We start from the raw sequence: 15,027 nt of genomic DNA on the forward strand, positions 1-15,027 counted from the left end.
TTACTGCACTTGGGGAAAGTTTTGACTGTGACTCAGTAGAGGGCTTAGGGAATATGAACTTTTAATTTCTCTTTTCTATGTTAGGATATCTCGAAGCACACAGAAGGGGCTGTCTTTCTGGCAGTAAAATAATAACTAGCTTGCAGTTCATAAAGGTCTCTACCATAAATTTTAGACAGGTGCACTGAAATCCTTAAGAATACTCTTGAAAAAGCTTCTGACAGCGCTAAAGAAATGGAAAATGTTGTTTTATCTACACCTAAGGAGTAATGGCTATCTTCTGAAGTACAAAGTGTATTGATCCCATGAATTTTAGATGAAATGACCTTGAAGCTTAAACTCAGAGTGCTGTTCTACAACCTCATCCTCCTGACTGCTGTCTTAAATATTTGTTGCCTCAGGACAAAGAGGAGGAAACCATAACTAAACAAGAATAAAAACGTTTGAAGTAGGTCCTTCCTTGATGTTTCCTAATATACACAGTCTGCCTTTGTCTTCTGGGCTATAAATCCTGATAAATGGCACGGTGTTTTGTCTTCCATAGTCCAAAACACTTTGGTTCTCAACAACTAACCTAGATGTACTGTGCTGCAATGTTGTGGCTTTTGGATATCTTGTTGCCTTTAGCATAAATGTGATTGTGCTTAGAGTAAGTATCTCTTCCACAAAGCACAGAAAGTTTAACAGGTACTGCCATGTTAATGGCAGTGAAAACCTCTGACATCCCTCAGTATTTCTTTGATGGACACATCTATTGATAAAAGACAAACCAAAATTTTAGTCTGTCTTATGTTTTAGCCCGTAACCACGTTTGCTTCTTTCTCCATGGGACAAATAGAGAACTATTATGAGAAGATCTGTTAATTTTGATGATAAACTTGTGGGTTTTTTGTCTTCTTTGTAGAAGTGACGGTGGTTTACCAAAACGGGTTACCTGTGATCTCTGTGAATCTTCCATCCCGGCGTGAACGTTGCCAGTTCACGCTTAAACCTATCTCAGACTCTGTTGGTGTGTTCTTACAACAGCTGCAAGCAGAGGACCGAGGAATTGATCGGGTTGCAATCTACTCAGCAGGTACCATTGTTTACAGACTAATCGATTTACTTGCTTCTGCGGAGTATTTTCATCCAGCCTTTTGCTTTTTAAGTAAACATTTGCTATGGTGCGAGTTCTTCGACATTCCTGAAAAAGTAAAAGGTAGAAATGCCATTCCCAGAGTAAGAATATTGTTAGCTATCCCTGTGTAGTCAAGTCTGCCAAGGAAATCTGACTGTAGAGTGAAGGAGGAGGAAAACATTCCTAATGCTTAGCTTATAGACATTAGTCCTAATGGAAGTGGTTTTGGTGAGTTTCTTACTCTTTAGTAGGAAAGATGTAAGCTATGCAACCTTTGTAGGGGTTCTACCCAATTTGTAAGGAATTGGGTGTGAAAGGTGGTACAAGGGAAACAGTATCTTGCTTAACTATGTAAACTCAGTCATGTTGCACTTAACGTCTTAGTTCACTGTTCTGCTCAATTGCTACATGTCTGCTAGCCACCAAAGCTCTGAACCATTGCTGAGATATCTTAGGAAACTGCTGTCAAAGCAGGTGTTTCCTTAAAAGTCCTGGCCTGGGAGGTTAATGATGTCAAAACTGTCCCATACCAGAGACTGAAATAATTTCTGATGCCAGTGGGGAGAGATGAAGGTCACTTAAGTGGATTGTACTGTTTGTGGGATGTACTAAATTGTGGGATGAAGGGAACTGCTTTTTATAAGATGATCCCAAGTATCACATATGTAGAAAAGCAACTGCGTACATAGCTCTGCTAGTATTTGCCATGTGAGGTCCGCCAGTATTTATATCCATCTTGACTGAGAGAATCTGCACGAAAATGTAGAAGTCCAACTGGATTTGGGATGGCATTACACCTTAGCCACAGCAAGTTTAGGTACTTTGTTTCTACTGTTTCACGAGTCGTCTATGTTTGCCTTACAGATGGCACACGTGTCGCCTCCTCCACAGGCATAGATTTGCTTCTACTGGATGACTTCAAACTGATCATTAATGATGTCACATATCATGTTAGACCACCAAAGAGAGGTAAACGAGCCTCATTCCGGTAACCATCAGAAAGAAATTTCAGTATTCAGTTCCCTATTTAGTTGCAGCATGCTTTATTAACTTGTTCAGGAACACGAAGTGTTATTTCTGAAGGAAACCTTGCAGTTTCTAATCCTGCCCTTGGAGTCTAATTTAGTGTTATCTAAGTAATCGGAGTAGTCAGTAATGAAAAGCAAATATTCATTCTGCTCAAAGCCAGTACCCACCATAAGAGGAATAAATGAAGAAATGTAATTTCTTTTAATTTCTAAAGTTTTTCTGATTTTTTTTTTCCTAACTCCTGAAAAGCAATTTAATTTAACTCATTCTGAAGGAGTACAATACAAAATGGGAATTAGATTGAAACTTACATGATCTAATTTGGAAGAATAAATCATTCCCTCACCTCACAGTTAACATTGTTTCCTTTTAATTGTGGCACTTTGAATATTGCAAATGAACCTTGAAACCTTGTTAGCTATCAAACAGTGAAGTAAATAAAACCGCGCTCTTACAAGGTTACGTTGTTAAGAGTCAAATAGGAAGAGAAACCAACCTATTTTGAATCAATAAGAAAATACTTTTAACTAATGGACTTTGGACACTTGTGTAATTCTCAAGATGTGAAAACTTACAAGAAGCTTTCGAGACACTCCAGAATTACTGGCGGGGGCAGGAACTTGATATTTTCATTGACTGTCTACTCTTTCTCCTAGGCAACTTTATAGGCTTCATAAAGCACCAGGTTTTTGGATGTCTGTGCTTACCTCTGAAGACTTAAAAGGAATGGGTTTGGGAAGTGTTGGTCTGCTAGTTGCTTGGCTCAAGGATAGTGGGGGATTTTTGTCTGCCTTACTGTTCTGTTATTGTCGCAGGCATAATGTGAAGTTTGCAAGCAGTAATTTTCTAAAAAGAATTTTTAGCCCTGTAGCTCGGCAAACAAATTAGGAAGGATTTATAACTTGACTTGCATGTCCAGTTGAGGTTAGACAGTGAAAATGCCTTCCCCTATTTCTCTGAATGTTTTCCCTGGTGTTTGGGCTGCCTTCTCTTATGCTTCTCTTCAAGCGGTAGATAATGAACAAAATCATGCATAAGGCGAAAGCTGTAAGGGAACTGTTAATGTTCCTTTTCCCATCTTGACCAGCCTGAATAAGGCAACATGTTAAAGCAGGTTGATCTATCAAAAATCAGGAGACTGACCATACCTTTTGAGTCTGTGACGCTGCCCTGGGTGGCTGACTTCTAAGAACATCTACTGACATATGCCATCTTCCTCTGTAGATGTAGTTAGCTTCCAAGGACCTTTTTGCAAGGAAAATAATAAGATGTATCCTAGCATTTTATTGTTCACAATAGAAGAATACCAAGTAAAAAAGAAATTTCTGACTCGGGGAACTTTGTGTAGCCGCTTGTCCTTAGTATGTGGGAGACTCTGGAATTGCAAGTGCAGCGTTGGGTGAGATGCTGTTTCTCCCCTACCTTCGGGTTAGACTGACCTCCCCTAGAGATAGTTTTTTCCAGTCTCCTTAAAAGTGCTGTAACAGAAAATTCTCCATTAAGGCTGGGTATCTAAATTGCTGGATATCACACACACAAAAATGTTACACTCTGCTCTGTCACCCCACTGCTCTGTGTCCTGAATGTGGTGGTTTCACACACCTCTAAGACATTGTAAGCCAGAGAGGTGGAGTGAGGATTTTAAAAAGGGATCTCTTCTAACTGTTAGCCCTTGGAGCAGGTGATGGTATCAAACCTAACTGGTCGAGTCTGTAATTTTTAATACAACTGAATGAGAATGCAAACATGGTGTCTATTTCTGCACTGGAGAAATTGCTGTCCCAAGGTAAGGCAATCCATACATCCCACTTATCTAACATTTGAAGGAGCAAAGTCTGTGTTAGTGAGTCGGTATGTTTTTTGGTTAGCTCGCTTGTATGATATACCCATTGTGCACTGGTAGGTGAGCTCAGGGATCACCTAGGTTACATGAAATTGCTGCCTCTGATTCATTTGCCAGGGAGATTTCTATAGTTAGTTTGTATTAAAATGAATGTGCCTGTAAATAGGCACTGAGATTAGTTGTTAAACTTTTCAGCTATTGCTTTTCCATTTTTTTACAAAATCACCCTGTGTATTTACAGAACACTGTGATCTTAAATACTAAGTACTTTTTGGTGGTCACTTCAGAACATGTGGGGTTTTTTCTTCATGGGGGAACAGGAGCCCTTTAGCTGGGAGGGGGATATGGTGTGCTTTGTGTGCCTTGGCACAGACGACTCAGTCGCTTCTTTCCCTTCAGCTGCTAGTGTTAAAACTTAAGCTGTCCATAGCTTTTATGCGTTGGTAAAATCATATTTTGAGAAGATAACCGAAGGTACGAGCCCAAGGATGCTATAAAAACGTGGGTTTTTTTAAATTTATTTCTTTATTGGTGTAATGTGAGGTTCTTTTCCTTTAATTTCAAACTTGGTTGTTTTTTTTTTCTCCACATACGGAGTGTGTAATACATTACCACTAGTCACAACTCTCTTAGAAATTGATTTCCTTTAGGAATCCTTTTTGTGTTGAAATACAGGGATAAAGGCAGTTTCAGCTAGTGGCCCTGTTACTGTCTCTATTTAAATAATACTGTGAGGGAAAATTTCTTTGCCCTGTAGGCAGCACAGCAGGGGGTTGCCCACAGAGTGTTGGGAAAAAATTCCTGGCATTGGTACTCAAAGTAATTATCGTAAGACTGGATGTTCTGGGACTACTATCCCAAGATGTTTGGTTACTGTCATCAATAACTACGGTTGCTGATGGTCTGTAGTCTGAATTCTGACTGTGTCTTAGCAGCTGGTGTGATGGATCATATTAGTTTAGTTGTTCATTTGTCTTAAGTCTCGTATATAAATATGGACCAGAAGTAGCTGTTGATATCTGGCAAGCTTAATAGTATGTGCCTCTCTTTCCTTGTTCTTATCAAATTTTTCAGAATATCCAATAATATAGCCTGGTTTTCTTTTGAAGAAATTGCATTGTCTTAGAGTGCTGGAGCTCTTCCAAAGGCTTCTGTCTTGAAAAGATAGTTTCATACATTTCCCGTGCAGACTACTAGCAGTTTCTCAAGAGTATATGAGAAGTTCTATGGATACATGCATATAAAGCAGTCTGTTGTTTGGTTTTGTGTTTTGTTTTTTTTTTCCCCTAGAACTCTTAAGCCATGAAAATGCAACGACGCTGAATGATGTGAACAGTTGTATACTGCCTTGTGCATTGAGGAGCACCAGCTGAACAAAGAGAAGGAGCTGATAGGGAGACTAGAGGAATTGAAGGAGCAGCTAGCACCACTAGAAAAAGTGAGAAGTTTCTCATTGTATCTTAGTTATCCTCCAAATGCAGCCTTAATGTATTTCAAGGTTTTAATTAGATCTCTGCCATGCTTCAAATAATTTTAAGATCACTGAAACAGAAGATGTGCTAAGGGTATACCAAACCATGTCTGTTTCTGGTTTCTGTGGAAGTATTTTGTTTCCTTGCTTTATATAATTGGAAACAAACTTGTTAGTAAATAAAGACTGGGGCTAGTGCAACAGAACATCTCTGAACATAAGGAAATAAACATCTTTGCGAGGCATTCAGAGCATGCTCAGTAAAATGTGGATGATGGCAAGATACTGATGGAAAAGAAGTCTAGATTTGTCCGCATAATCTGGACTCAAATCATGTGTTTCACACCACTTAACATAAATATCAATACAAGGTGCTATTTTTACATTATCTCTTAATGATATTAACGTAATTATTTTGAGAATACAAGGTGTGTGCTTCTGTCTTCTGCAGGTAAGGATGGAGCTCAGCAGGACAGCAGAGAAGAGGACAACCTTGGTGTTGTGGGGAGGCCTGGCCTACATGGCCACTCAGTTTGGGATTCTGGCCCGCCTCACCTGGTGGGAGTATTCTTGGGACATTATGGAACCAGTCACCTATTTCATCACCTATGGTAGTGCCATGGCAATGTATGCTTATTTCGTAATGACTCGCCAGGTAGGACTTGTTGTGCTGACGTTGACACTTCAGTAGAAGACTTTTTGAGCTCTGCTCCTTAGAAAAATAGCAAAATGATGCCTGTTAGAAGTAGCTTTGCCCCTTCCTTATCCCGTCAGAACCCAGATGCCGCTTGATTTAATTTGTGCTGTCCAGGATGGTGGTGTGTATGGTTGGGGGTTTTCTGGTGGTGGTCATTGCTGATTTCCTGGTTGTCTTACCATAAATGCTTATGTACATTTGGTGATGGACTGCTTTAGCTATACAGGTTCATCTGCTGACAGATAATGGTTTCTGCACGCACATGCGTGCAGCCTCGCACATGTTGACTTGCATTGGAGGCTGCCAAGTGCTGTGATTTATCAGCCCAAATAAACTATAAGTGCATGAGGTGCCTTCTGAGTTTCAAGGAAGCCCACTTCTGTGACGTGAGATGCTGGCCTTTTTAAAGAGACCAAGGTTCAGGGATCTTGTTGGAAATGCTTCTGTTTAAGTTTTTCATGGAGCTGGCCTCCCATCCAGATGAAGGATCCTTCTGTGGATCCTTGTGGTTGTGACAGAGTCTGCGTGAATTTTCTAGTACATGATTTGTCTCATCACTCCCATTTAAACTTAATAATCTAAAATCATAACCTAAATAATAAGGGAGGGAGGGCTCAAAGTCTCTACTGTCACAAGACCAGCAGAATGGAGACTGCAGGTGTTCCAGTGTGGTGTCCCAGAGGTCCGTCAGCTGCATCATTTCAGGGGCTGAGGGCACGCGTACCCCTTTTGGGGCTGCTGCAATAGTTTCTGCCAAGTGCGGTTGGCACTTCTGCCATGTTTGAACTCCGATTTGATGTTTTAATCGTCACCTGTATTGATGAGTACCTCTTCTGCCAGACCTTAACATCTCAGTGTTTCAGGGATGCATGACTTTGCAGCTTTTTTCCACCTGACAGCCCCGATCATTGGATCCATACCAGACACAGAGGCTGTGTGATGTTCCAGTGCAAGGCAGAGCTAACTTCTAGCTTTGCAGAGGCTATGTGGGATTTGGTGTGAACAACTCTGCTGCTCTGAGTTATCTGCATGCTCTAAAAAGCTGTGACTTTTTGCAGCAGGGTATCCCTGGCAAAAGCTGTGGTATTGGGTTCTTGTTTTCGCTTGCATAGCTTGGTTGAGAGATGAACTCAGGAGCAACTATTGTTGCTTTAATTGGCCATTGCATGCTTAGGATCTTAAGAAAAAGAGAGCAAGGCTGATCTTACAAAGGCTTTTTTCTGGTATTTATAGCTTTTTTTTCTCCCTTTCTCCCCACAAACTTGTCAGTATTGGAACCCTGAAATGTGTTAGTTTTTGTTCTCTCTGCTTGGAAGGATCCACGCTTTCAGGATGGGAGGAGGGTGATGGTAACTCACAGCTGGAGCATAACATACTAGTAGAGAAGCAAATGCCTGACTGTACTGGGTCTGGCTGGGATGGAGTTAATGTTCTTCGTAGCTGCTGGTATGGTGCTGTGTTTTGGATGTGTGACCAAAACTGTCTTGATGACACACCAGTATTTTTGCTATTGCAGAACAATGCTTGCACAGCATCAAGGCCTTCTCTGTTTCTTGTTCCTCCCTGATACAACCCCCTCCACCCCACCTCACCCCTGGGAATAGACTCGGGGTGGGTGAGGCATTGTGAGGGGACACAGCCGGGACAACTGCCCTGAACTGACCAAAGAGATATTTCATGTTCAGCAATAAACTGGCGGGGAGTTTCTCCAATGTAGCTGTTGCTCAGAGACTGGCTGGGCATTGGTCTGTTGGTGGGAGGTGGTGAGTGATTGGTTTTGCATCACTCTTAAGTTTGTTCTTTTTTTCTTCACTTAATAAATTGTCTTTATCTTGAGTCTTAAATTTTTATTATTTTTTGCCCTTTTGATTCTCTTCCCCCACATCTGTCTGCGGGGGGGTGACTGGGTGGGGGCTTAGCTGCTGGCTGGGGTCACCCCACTGCACTGGTCTGGTCTTGTGCCTTCACTGACAGAAACTAGTCATCGTCCCACAACACACCTGATACATACTATGCTAATGGTATCCTGCGTTGCATCCTGTTGTGGCTTTATTCCTATCTTCTCTCCTTTTTACTTCTTAGGAATATGTTTATCCAGATGCCAGAGACAGACAGTACTTATTATTTTTCCATAAAGGAGCCAAAAAGACACGATTTGATCTAGAGAAATACAATCGACTCAAAGATGCAATTGCTCAGGTAACGAGAATTTTTCCAGAAATAAGGCAAAGAAATTACTGCTTGCTAGTTCTTAGCTGCTATTAATAGATGCACCTCAAACAGGAATGGATATATCTTAAGTTTTCAGCCCATTTTCTTGTCAGAGCCCCAGTACAATCACTGAGTTGGCTTCAATATGCCCAGGAATAGAACTGCTGGATGTGCAAATCAACATGAAACGGTTGCCTATATCTATCTGTAAGGGCCTTTTAGAAACTGATGGCAAATCTTGAGTTGCTTCAGGCACTTCTTGCCTCAGAGGAGCCTAATTCAAGATTTCCTTTCTTCTCAGCTCCTACACACCAGCTGGATTTAGTGAGAAACGGAGACTTACATCCATTCAGTTCATGTCTTCCTGACATAGCACTTCAGCGCACTGGGTTGCAGTCCTGGAAAAAAAAAAAAACATTCAAAAAAATTTAGCTGTATTGTTAGAGGCAGTGGGGGCAGATTTTTCATATTCTGCAGACAGATGCTTTTGGCAGACTGTCCACATTGTGAGATCTATACAACAAAGGAGTCGAGTAGAGATCTTTCCCTGTGTTTTTGAGAGCCTTTCTGCAGAAGGATGTCATGAGCAGAAAAAGCAGAGCTACCATAATCTTTTTCACTGCTCCATATCATTCTCTGTTTATTCCCAGGCTCTGGAAATGACAGTGTAGGATATCCAGGACAAGATGTGTTCTCCCCGTGTGCTGGAGAAGGAGCAGTGCGAGGAGTAAGGGAGGTCAGGACTAGGCTCTTCCGGTGTCATGAGAAAACCCAGAAAGACCTCTGGATTTTCTTATGCCATGTTGAACATGGATACCCTGTGGGTATTTATTTTCACAGCTATGGGTTGCCTGTATTTTCATGGAGCTTTTCTTCTATAATTAACCATTCCCATTAATCCAGCTTAGGGTTTTTTTTTTAAAAAAAAAAAAGCTTCCAGTGAGTTTATGGGGATCAAATCTTCCCTACCATATTCGTTTGAAGTGGCTGCATCTAGACAAGTTTAGAGACGTACAGAGCCAAATGTCTTTTAAGTGCTGAGAATGGTTTTCCCAAATATGAACCTGTGACTTTGTTTTACTTTTTGAACGCTTCCCTTCTGGACAGGAAAAATAAGGAAATGCGGAAAAGCTTTTCATTGTGTAAAGGGCAGTGGTATTGGGGAAGGTGTATTGGGAACTTGTTTTTTATAATGTGTCTTTTACTTTTAGGCAGAATTGGACCTTAAGAGGCTTCGAGACCCACTGCAGGTTCACCTGCCCATCCAGCAAATTGATGAGAAGGACTGATCAGCAAAGAAGCTCTGAACCCCGGCAAAAAACCTGTTCATAGCTCTTGCCTTTTTAATTAAAGCATTGCAGGTGGAAGCTGGGAGGTGGTGTCGGGTGGAGGGTTTTTACCTTTAATCAAGACAAAAGACTGTAGGGGAGGGAAATCTCTTAAATCTGAAGATGGGACATTGTGGAATGTTAGTTCTGAAAAGGGCTTGGCAAATAGTCACATTTAAAAACTGTCTGAATGGCAATTGTGTACAAATACAGGATTGGGGGGCGGGTAATGAAAAGAATGTCATGCTGGGGTGTAGGGGTGTCTTCTTCCAGCTTTGCAGGATCTGCCTCTTGATAAGACACCAGCAGCCTGCTTAGCTTTTTAAATTTTCCTTTACCTGATTCAGATCTCTCTTTCTCTCTCAAAAAAAAAAAAAGGAGAAAAAAAAAAGAGAACAAAGAATCCAAGCCACCTGGAGCTATGGCTGGGGATCAGAACTTGCACTCCACCGCCATTAACACGCACACTTCTGATCAGACCTGGTCTCTTTTATAAAGTTACTACAAGACTGCTTTCTACTGGAAAACCGTGAGCTTCCCCTTCCCAGCCCACCCCATGTGCTCCACTGACTTTCTCCTTTGCTTATTTGTAGCACAGATTGGTTGCAGCCAAGTGAGAGAAGGAATGAGTTTTCTTCTGGACATTTGATAATTGATATTTTGGATTATTCCATAATAACTATATAAACTTTGCGTCCCAATGCCCTTGAGCTCCTTCTAGAAATCAATGGCAGCATTGCATGAGAGGTTATTTATAATCTGTCTTAAAGGAGGGAAATTCCCTTCTTCCTGCCCCAAATCTGATAGCCACCTGGACTATGAAATTATGAAAGCTTAAAGGGTTCTGAAACTGTGACCGAATCATGACTTCTCCTTTTAAATGAAAAGTTTTGGAATATGGAATAACTAAACTTGATATTTGACTGCTTGTGTAATGGGATAAAAGGTCTCATACACGGTCAAAGCATTTTCCTTGCCCAGAGGCTTTTTGAAAGTCTGGGCCTTTCACAGTGCAAGACACAGAACTACTTTAGTTCTCTAGCACTTTCCCCTAATTAAGTAGCTTTAAATGAACTTTGCATCCACAGGTCAGAATTTCTTAGGAGTGGCTAATGACATCTCTTGTTCTTAGCTAAAAGAAATAGAGGAAGGAAAGTCAACCCATTGCCCTCTCTTCTAGCCAAGGCTGGCTGATTTCTAAGCAGATAAAACATCTCTTCATTCAAAGCAGGTCAGTCTGTTTTAGCGTCCTGCTGATAAATACTGTGGAGACAGGATGAAGGTGGGAGAAGGACACTAAGCTTTATATACAGAAAGACTAGCTGCTCTTTTGATGTTTCACTACTACTCCTCACTGTGTCATGGAAAAAGGCTTCTGTTATTTTTGGAGAGCCATGTTTAAAAAAAAAAAAGAGACAAAAAACAAATCACTATTAACTAGATGCCAGGTGCCTTGCAGATGTGGAAACACAGCTGGGATTGCTGCCTCTTCTCACTCAATGGCATGTTGGACCGAATGGGTGCATGTTTCTAGGGTTTTTTTTTCCCTTCCCCTTTTCCTCTGTCTTTCAATTTAATTACATTGTGTGATTATTTTTTTATCTGTTTTAATCTGTTTGTGTGGTGAGTTTTAAAGGGAAAAAAAGGTGAACACAATCCTGTAGCTGAATCCTTGGTGTGTGTTTGGGATGAGGGAGGGAGCATGGAGAAAAGTCCTTAAAAAACAAAACAAAACAAACAAAACCAGAACATGTGTAAAATCCTGTATCATTTATGAAATATGTATAAAAGAGCAATGTACTTCTGGAACAATAAATAACTATTCAATTTTTGAATCAGTGCTCTTGAATAACATTATTTTCCCCAGCTGAGAAGAGAACATTTTATGTGTGGCAGCTGTCTCCTGAGTTTCCTCCATTTCTTTTTGTTTAGGTTGTTTCTTCTTGACCTTACATCACTGAGGCCGTGGTGATGCAGATAATAGCTTTCCTGAAGAAGCTCGGATGGAGATCTTGCTGCCATGCCTAGCTGCGTAACACAGGGATCTCAGGAGCAGTTGAGGTGGTGAGGTAGAGATTTTTGGTCTAACAAAGATCTGCCTTTGTTTGGCCGGCATAGTAGCTCCATGTGGAGGCTAACAAAATCTGGAGACATATGGCAGATTGCAGGATAAGAATATATGTGAGCATGTAATGCCCAGCAACCTAAAAGGTACCAAGTGGTGTCCGTGTATTTCTATATTGCATTCAAGTGCTGTTTCAGAGGAAAACGGAAGTATTAAGCTTCTGTTACTTTCTTTCTGGGCCCTTGAATGGCTGTGGTCTGATTTGTCATGGTGACGTATCGTTCGTTCATTAAATTTGGGAATCAGCGGACTGTACTTTGTCCTAACTTTATGGGATGTTAGGATGAGACGTTTTGTGCCAGAAGGTTTCTATCATGTCCATTGACTGTTCAAAGAGGAAAAAAAAAAAATCCATGATTGGCCAGTTTTTAAAACAGCCAACTCACTTGTCTTTTTTTAAAGTCAGAGAGGAGGGGCTGGAAGCTGTTAGTTGTTGTGACTTACCTTTTATCACTGTTGAAATTTAGTTCAGCAATGCTGACGAACCCTCTTCCTCCAAGCAGCACTCTGTCTGCTGCTGTGTACAGATGAGCTGCTGCCCTCCCTAGACAAATTGCTTGGATCAGTTGCATAAGAAATTGCCCATTTTGGCATCTAGCAGAACCGAAGGCTTTGCCATATAGCATCACAATTCCTATTTTGAAAGCAAGAAAATGCTGTGACAAAATTGTTCCTGCACATGCTTTAATGTTGTTCGAGAGATGACGTGTTGAAAGGAGTAAAATAAGAGTCTAAAATTGCACGCTGAAATACAGGGTGTCCGGTGTGTCTTGTTAGTCTGTACCCCTGGAAGATTGCAGTCTCACTCCGCTCTGCACCACCAGCGCACACGTGGTCTCTGCTGGGGGCAGATGACATGCCACAAGCCTCAAACTCAAATCTCAGTGTTTCTGCCTTTGTTGCCCTTGAATGCTAATGCTGAAGGGAAGGGTGATGTTTGTTTGCTCTCCTGATGTCCATTGTTGTATATCAACATCAACAAACTCTCTTGCAGTAGCTATTTTATGCTAGGAGCCAGGCAGGTAATAGGGTCCTGTCCTGCTGACAGCACTTTAAGAGCAGGCAGTGCTGCCTGAATCTTGATATAACACTGCATTCTTAAGGCCCTATGAGGGATAAACAGCAGTGTGCATTGCAGTGCTCAGATGCTGCTTTTTCTACCAATTTTGTTATTTGTTTGGTTAACCTTTCTTTCCTTTTTTGCTGTGAGGGAGCTTTCAAATAAATACATGTCAAGTTCAAAATTGTCTGGAGAAATGTATTAGCTTCCTTTTTTGCCATGCCCGTGAGGCTCTACCTTGCAAGCCTCTCCAGGGGGGAGGTGTTTGTGGCTCCTTTTTTCTGAAGAGCAAAGAAACCCTTTCTCTTTTCCCCTGTAACCCTTCCTACCTGCAGGCAGCGATGATAATCGCCTTGCTGCAAGTTCTTACGCTTCCACGTCAGCCCTAAGAGGGTTTGCACGGTGCTCTGAAGCTGCTGTTGGCTGTCAGGCTGTGGCACTATGTCAGTCAAGTGAAGCTGGCTAAGTTGCCCTGTCTTTCTGAGCCAGTAGAACTATTTCTTTGATCTCCTCTGTGGTTTTTGTAAATGCAAACTGCTTTCCTCTGTGCCACACTGTAGGACTTTATTTTCACACGGGAAGGAGATTTTTGTATCTTCCGTATTTTTCTACCTATCTGAAGAGATTCCAATTATTCCCTTTTAAAAAAAAAAAGTTTGTTTTCTATACTTATATTGAAGGGGTGAAAAGTAAAACACAGGAGTGGAAATTAAACTTGCAGTGTATCTAAGCCCTGAAGTATGGGAGAAGCTGGTTTTGTGCTGTGTCATTGTGACTCTATAAACTTGTACAAGGTGGGTCCTACTCCTGTTTCTGCCCCTGGCTAGTTTAGCAATTGTGGGTATGCTGTCTATGCCCTAATTGGTCCATCTAGAAACTGAGGATCATGGAAAATACACTGGGTTCTGTAGGACCTGTGGAAAAACACTCTCAAAATACCAAGTTCTGCATCACAGGGCTGCACTGAGGGAAAGGAAATAACTGCTGCTCTTCACTAGGAGTTATGTACTTGTCCGATTTTAATACGGTCTTGGGATTTTACTTTTTCTTGTATTGAGTTTGCTCACACTTCACCAAACTCATGTTCACTCCCTGATCCCATTGGCGCTGTGTCCTGGGACGAGTTGTTTACAGCAACAAGGCCTATCTCTAAGTCCTTGACTTCGGTGCAATCCATCTCAGCAGCCTGTCAAGGCTTATTGTGACCATACATCCTCAAATCAATTGCAGACAGGGATCCTGTCGTGCATGTCGGGTTCTCCTCTCTCTCGGCAGCAGGAAGTGCTGATTAGCTCTTCCGCCTGCTCCTCCTCGGCAGGCGTGGGAGTTAATCCTGCACCAAGAGCTGTTCTTCACACATCTCGCGTTCATCAAACATCAGTGTGTCTCGAGAGGTGGCTCTGACAAAGCCAAGGCCAGCTTCAGCAAACACCAAAGCGTCTTTATTCATTAGTCCGTTACAAACAGTATGAGGCTTTCCGGTCTAGCTAATGCTTTGAAGAATTTTTGCTTTGTGTAAGGATGGTAAAGCCCTCCAAATCTCTGAGAGGGGCAAGAAGCATTGTTGCCGCCTGCAAAATTAGCATCCTTTCTTGCATAAGAATGGACATACCCAGGCTTAGACAGCAGCAGATTTAGAAGATCCCCTCTGTTGGGTACCAAAATAAAATCCCAGCCCTCTATTTTAATATTGCCTTCCCTCTTCATATCTTTTAACCCATATTGGTGACTACTTTTAAGAAATACCAGCTTGATCTTGATTCTTTCTGCTTCTTGTGAAGTCAGACTCACTTGTCTTTGGGGTGGGGAGGCAGAGGTTGGGAACAATATATTTACCAGAACTGCCTAGAGAGTGCAGGCCCTACAGCGTCTAGAGTGCTTCATTAGAATTGTACCCTCTCTCCCAGAGGGCTGGTTTGCAGGACGGTTTTCTGTTTAGGGTTTTTTTTTTTCCCCCCTCTTCCCCTCTCAGGAATAATTGCTCCAGCTCCCCGAGGCATAGATTTGCAGTGGCCTACTCTAATACAGGCTATTATTATTTCTGGAGGAACTAGAGCTATATATATCACCTGAAATAACTTGCAAAGCGAAGAGAAAGTGCTGATAGAAAAGATGCCTCTGGTGCTTCTTCCAGAAGACTCAGATG

At 41.6% G+C, this 15,027-nt stretch overlaps 1 protein-coding gene across 1 annotated transcript; it reads left to right on the forward strand.

The window, feature by feature from the left end:
* Nucleotides 1-904: 904 nt before the first annotated feature.
* MCU (mitochondrial calcium uniporter) lies at nucleotides 905-10,151 on the forward strand (the record flags this gene model as incomplete). Its single annotated transcript, XM_009707640.1, is given in 7 exon segments — nucleotides 905-1,075; nucleotides 1,982-2,086; nucleotides 5,280-5,315; nucleotides 5,318-5,427; nucleotides 5,912-6,115; nucleotides 8,240-8,356; nucleotides 9,580-10,151. Coding segments are annotated over 7 exon segments (821 nt in total), but the record flags the coding sequence as incomplete, so codon positions are not given.
* Nucleotides 10,152-15,027: the final 4,876 nt, after the last annotated feature.

The sequence above is a fragment of the Cariama cristata genome, unplaced genomic scaffold (assembly GCF_000690535.1).
Source record: "Cariama cristata isolate BGI_N322 unplaced genomic scaffold, ASM69053v1 scaffold29559, whole genome shotgun sequence".
Taxonomy (NCBI): Eukaryota; Metazoa; Chordata; class Aves; order Cariamiformes; family Cariamidae; genus Cariama; species Cariama cristata.